This window comes from Cyprinodon variegatus, unplaced genomic scaffold, assembly GCF_000732505.1.
Source record: "Cyprinodon variegatus isolate N-32 unplaced genomic scaffold, C_variegatus-1.0 Scaffold276, whole genome shotgun sequence".
Classification (NCBI taxonomy): domain Eukaryota; kingdom Metazoa; phylum Chordata; class Actinopteri; order Cyprinodontiformes; family Cyprinodontidae; genus Cyprinodon; species Cyprinodon variegatus.
Genome location: NW_015150729.1, coordinates 83,724 through 89,711, shown reverse-complemented (window position 1 = coordinate 89,711; position 5,988 = coordinate 83,724). Strand labels below are relative to the sequence as shown.

Here is a 5,988-nt window from a genome sequence, read left to right as displayed (position 1 = left end):
CAAGTGTACTCATGCACAATTTATCAGATACTTTAAATAAAAACTATTTTCTGTATTAAGAACTTCAAGAGATTTTAATTTGTAATTATAGGGTATAGTGGCTTTGCAGGGATAACTGCTTGATCTGTATACAGAGGCTTTGGTCCTCGGTGCAGCCGTTGCAGGTTGAAGTCCCGGCTTGTTGACCTTTGTGAAATGTATCCCCCATCTCTATAATCCCAATTTCTGTCTGCCCACTTTCAAAAATAAAAACAAGGCCACTAAAGCCTTAGAAATATCTTTACTTGTCATTGTGCAGAGAAATGATCTGACCAGACTATATGCTAACAGTATTTCATAGGCATTTTTTAAATCTTCTGCAACAAATAACAAGATTCAGTATGTTCTTTTTTAGCTATGGAGTTTTGTGCAATGGATGTACAAGAGTCCTTTAAAAGTGAGTGCATTATCTTTGCTTTCATTTAAAATTGTTTATCACCTGTTTGCAATTCTTGCTCTTTGCAGGAACTGAAATAATTTACCCTTGACTTCAAAATTATTGCTTCAATGGAGACAGAAGGACTCTTTTGTGCTTTGACCAATTGTGTTCCTCTATATATGATTACTTTGTAAATACTGATATATTTCAGCTGATTTCTTGGCTTTCTATGCCCTTTTCACCAAAATTTGTTTCTTGTGTTAGACTTTTTTTTTTTTTTTTTTTCCTGCCATGTTTGCTTTATCTCTATGTGGATTGCTGTAGTTGCTACATAAATCTTATGTATTTTCTGTGGTGGCTAGTAATATTTAAATTGAGGAATGTTGGGGTGTTTATTCCCTATTTTACCTGATTTTAAAGCACAAACTAAATACAGTTTCCCCTTACACTGTAAATTTAGGTTTATATTACAAAGATATAATTTAATTTTATTCCCAGTATCAAAGCATCTGCTGTCTTATGGACCAAGATGCCCTCTACCAGACTTTTTTTCTTTATCCAAACATAGTAGTTTAGCCAGAAATACCTGCTTCTAAGTAAGTACTCATAGTTCTGCTTAGCAATTGCACAGGAACTGCTGAGCTGCTTGAAGATGGGCTCACACAAACTGACATACAATAAAGTGGAACATGGTGTTCTGTCCCATTGTGTTTCACTCACAAGACATAAAACAAAAATACAATAATGTTCTTAATCGGCTCAACATTTTCGGCTTTGTATTGATTATATTCATGCAACAAATATAGCAAGGTTTAGAAAATAAGAGAAATATGTTAAATAACTGAGTGAAAATAGACAGTTTTCATAGACCCTGGTAATTGTGAGACTCTTGCAGAGGCAGACAGCAGGAGCTGTCCATAGTGCTGAATCAGCCACCCATGCTGGGGTGTCCATGCACTCTGTGGATTGCGCAGTCACCTACACATGCTTGTTTAACCTACATGACTACATTTTTTTGGTTTTAATTCTATCACAAACAGGGGGGCCTGAATAAATTATGCATTTTTTTTGCTGTAAGCAGTCATTAGTATAGGAATGTGAGGAGCCATGCACTGTTATTGTAGTAACAGAAGCTTTTCCTGCTTGCCGATGAAAAAAATTTATACAGCTGCCTTCATATCAAAATAAATGTTTTATTGTATCAGGTTTACTTCATTTTAAGCTCAATTCTAAATGTATGGAAAAATTTTAATTCTATTAGTTGTTTTAGATTGCAGTGTTTCACCACATATTAGAGTTTAACTGTTAATCAGATTACCCATGATTAAGATCATAATGATTAATGAATAATCATTAAATGGATGCACAATAAAACATTTAATTTGCTGAGAAAGTAACGCACTTCTTAATTAACCTAAAACTGTAAATTCACATGCTAATTTTGAATTAAAAATGATAAAAAATGTCTGCAAATATGCTCTAAAAGCCTTGAATTCATTGCCTCTTACATTTTTGTTTTATTCAGTAGGCAGTTTATACCATAACCTTAAAATCCCCCAAAATCTAATGAATATATTTTCCAGCATTTGACTCTTTAATCGTCAGTAAATTCCTTAAAAAGTCTGTTGGATCAACCCCTTTCGTATTTTTATGCCTTTTGTTGGAGGGTCCAAGTACTGCAGGTGGCAAGTGGCACTTTTATTTTAAAAGTCCAAGATGGCTGATTCAAAAAACACTTTAGGATACATACTTTTTTGTTGGAGACATGGTATAAAAAAGAGAAAAAGGGAAATAAATAATATTTTTTTGTTATATCAAAAACTTTTAGAGAGAAATGGGGATCATCATCAGTTATACACTTATATTTAATTGCAATGTCATTGCAAGTTTAGCTACTTTCACATATGTTTATAATATTTTGTTTTATGCTTTTAATAGCTTTAATAAGTCTTTTTTTAGTATAGGTTTATTCCAATCAACATTTCTCAGATGTATGATTATCAGGCTGGTTTGACTATGGTCAGTTAGCCTACATTCTTCCCTTTTAACTCTAATTAAATAATTAAGCACTATTACCGTCATTATTATTCATCCAATCACGTGCTTGCTTTATTCAGGTGTTTGGACCAATCAGAACACGCTGAGCAATTTCTATCGCCGAGATTAAAGTTGTTGAAGGAACGCGTGTGCGCGCGCGAAGAGAAATAATAACCGGGGCGCGAGACAAGCGAGACAAGGCGGTGGATGAAAAGCAAGCATTACTGGATATTCAGTTAATTCCGATATTGTACTGGTTGCAGTTATTTCCACCCGTTTATAAGCGTAAAGATGAAATGAACAGGGTCGTTTTTAAAGGATTTGTCTTTTTTTTTTTATTTGGTGGATTTTGTGTTGGGATCCTGAGACGTCCCGTCATCTCTTCCACGCCATATTTCACACCTCTGTATGAATAGTTTTGTCCTTCTTCTTTCTTTGTCGCCACGGACTTCTGTTTTTGCTACAAGAGGAACATTTCTACTTTTCTGAGATGACGGAAATCAGCGAAAAGGAGAGCGAACCTCAGAGCCGGGACCTCAGCCGGCAGGGCTCCACCGTGCCCGGTCAGCCGGAATCAAAGGTAACACACCTGTTCACAGAAAAGAAAAATAAACAATAACAGCTTTAGAACAACAAAACCAACGATTAATTATTTAAACTAATGATGAAGGGCTGTATGACATCTTGAACGGTGATTAATAAGACTAATGTGATATTTTTTTCTAAATAACTGTCTGAAAACATTGTGAAATCTATTTAAATAAAAATATTGGTAACTTAAGATGGAAATTGATGACTAGGCTCTTTCTGCCTTACGAAGCTAATTCTGTGGTGGCTCTGGGTCTTACATAACTCTAAGCTACTGTAATTCACCCACCTTGCCTGACCTTTAAAGTTAGAGCGCTGAGATTACACCAATGTGTGCATGTTCTCCTTGACATGTGCACTGTTAAACCTATTACACCAAAGCTTTCCTTTCCCATAAGATCACAATTAAAGAGCAGCTCCTATTCCTGATGTGGGCTCTGAAATGGCTTCTGCATAACAAGGCTGCTTTTAGTGTAGCATTATTTAAAGTGATTATTAAAATTAAAAAAATAAAACATCATTCAATATTTTAAAGATAATATGTTTTTATTTTAACCAAACCTTCAAAATGTGACTACATTTATTAAATTAAAAAAATCTAAAGTTGAAAAAATAATTTTAAAACAAAATGACCTGTGGTTTATTTTACACTTTGTACAACTTTCAGTTATTGCAAATGACTTTCTAAAAGAGGAAGAATTTTGCTAATTTCTCTCTGGAAAGATGCATTTTCTTGGTTCCTATTTATAATATCCTTTTTTCATATCAAATGGTTTTCTATAGCATTTTTCTCTGGAAATTGAGATGGCCATAAAAAAATTAACAATATACCTAGAGAATCATTTTCCATTATTATCCTACTTTGTAGTTATAACTATTTTCTATTTTGCTGTTAAAGTCTATCAATGTTTGATTTTTATTTAACATCCACTGGAGTGTATACACTGAAAAGGTGATTTCAATATAAGTAATTGTCCTTGAAATTAGTGGATTTGCACTTGATCTGATTAAAACATTATATAAAATAATTGACCAACTGAATAAGATCTTTACAGTAAAGATGGAGGAAAAACATGTCCATCTTTTCAAGTGCAGTGTAATTATTTGTCCTATTTTAGGAGCCAACATACTGACTTTATTTAGAGGAACTTTACTTACCTCATAAAAATGAAGGGAAAATACACTTATTTTAAGAATTGTTGTATTAATTTTGAGATCATTTTTTGAAGTGTATTTGAATGATGCCATTCACTCAGTATTCCATCCAGTGTTCAAACTGGGGAAGAAATACCTTTTTTTTTTGTTTTATATTGTGGATTTAGATACTGCCTTTAGTGGCAAGAGGTTGGAAATATTGGCTTTTATATCACATCATGTATATACAGAAGCAGAAAATGATGGCCTAATATTAAAGGTATTGTGAAGGATTTTTTAAAAGACCCGCCCTCTCCACTTTAAATAAAAATGTTCATGCAAGAGCATGCACAAGCCCTCCTCATGCCCGCCCTGTTTAAAATATGCTGTTCTCACAGCTCATACAAGCTTACTGTGTCCACATACAACGGGGACTATATAGTGGACTTTATTGCAAACTCAGTTAACTTTCCATTCGGACAGATGGTCACTGCTTTTGCTCTGTTGGCCACGTAACTCATCCTCCTCATCCGCCTTCGCCATCTTTGTTATTAGCTGCCGCTGTCAGGTAGCGACAGCGTATCGTGACAGCAGGCCGCTGTGACAACAAATCCCATAATGCTTTGCGAGGACAGTTCTCCACGCAAAGCATTCCGGGATATATCTGCCTCTTCTGAGGCCTTTCTTTTCTTCTCATACACTTCGTAGACACTTTTTCCCTTACGACCATCGGCCAGTTTCAAAGAACCACGGTGAGAGGTGAGCTTCAATGACTGTCTGTATCCATAGCTCACCACATATATACGCCTGAAAGTGCGCATGCGAGGAGAAAGATGGCTAATGGGAGGAGCATGTAGGACGGCCTTACGTAAACATGTCCCCAGAATGATTGACAATTAGGAGGACCACTTATTTGGATGATCCACCCGCAAATAAAAGATTGTCCTCTATACCTTTAAGAATTGCCACAACAGTGATCAACTTAAAATAATTTATGGATTAAAAAAATCTAAAGCTACATTTTTCTCTGACTCAGAATGTTCAATATCTGTCATTTAAAGAACTGTTTGGATGCAAACGCATGAGGGTTATTACATTTGAAGGGAGATGTAAAAACACTAGTTTAAATGATGTCTTTGCCCCACTGGGTAGATTACATTAACCTTGATGGAAAAAACTTCATAGATTTCAGGTAACAAAATGGTTCAGCTCATATAAAGTGATTAGGCAATTCATGAAGAAAAACTGTAAAATAAAATGTTATTTTCACAAATATTTTAATTCTTGAGTTTGTGCAACTGTTTTACACAGGGATTGTTAAAATGTTTGGCAGAAATTTTCCAGAGCTCAAGACCTTTCCCTAAAATTGAAAAAAAAGTGTAAAAAGACTTTAGATTTTTTTTTTAACTACAGTATCAATGTTTAATTTTTTTCCACAAATTTAAGCCTGATCTGTTTTGTGTGTCCCAAAGTCTTCAATGTGCTCTTTGTTTTTTGATATACTTAAAAAAAAAAAATCAGAACAACTAATGAGATTGTTCTACACTGTTTGACCCTATTTACTAAGGAACTTGCAGAGTTAAATGGCTGCACTTACTTTTATTTGGTGTCAGGGTTATTTGGGTTGAATAGGAATACACATGTGCACTACAATTGTCATCATTTTATCTTTATAAAAATAAGTTAAAGTTCTTTTCAAATAACATTAAAGGAATAGTACACCCAAAACATGATTAGCCTTCATTTTCTATTCACCCCCATGCTGAACAACACTCTGGAGTACTTTTTTGATATCTCAAATGCATCTGGAG

The 5,988-nt window shown here is 34.5% G+C and overlaps 1 protein-coding gene across 1 annotated transcript in view; it reads left to right on the top strand.

Moving 5' to 3' along the window:
• The first annotated feature begins 2,636 nt into the window (after positions 1-2,636).
• Positions 2,637-5,988, top strand: part of LOC107089990 (SH3 and cysteine-rich domain-containing protein 2-like) — a 45,828-nt gene continuing 42,476 nt past the window's right edge. The window contains exon 1 of the mRNA XM_015383089.1: positions 2,637-3,035. Coding sequence (XP_015238575.1) covers positions 2,946-3,035 — 90 coding nt within the window. The 5' untranslated portion in view covers positions 2,637-2,945. The remainder of the gene's footprint in view (positions 3,036-5,988) is intronic.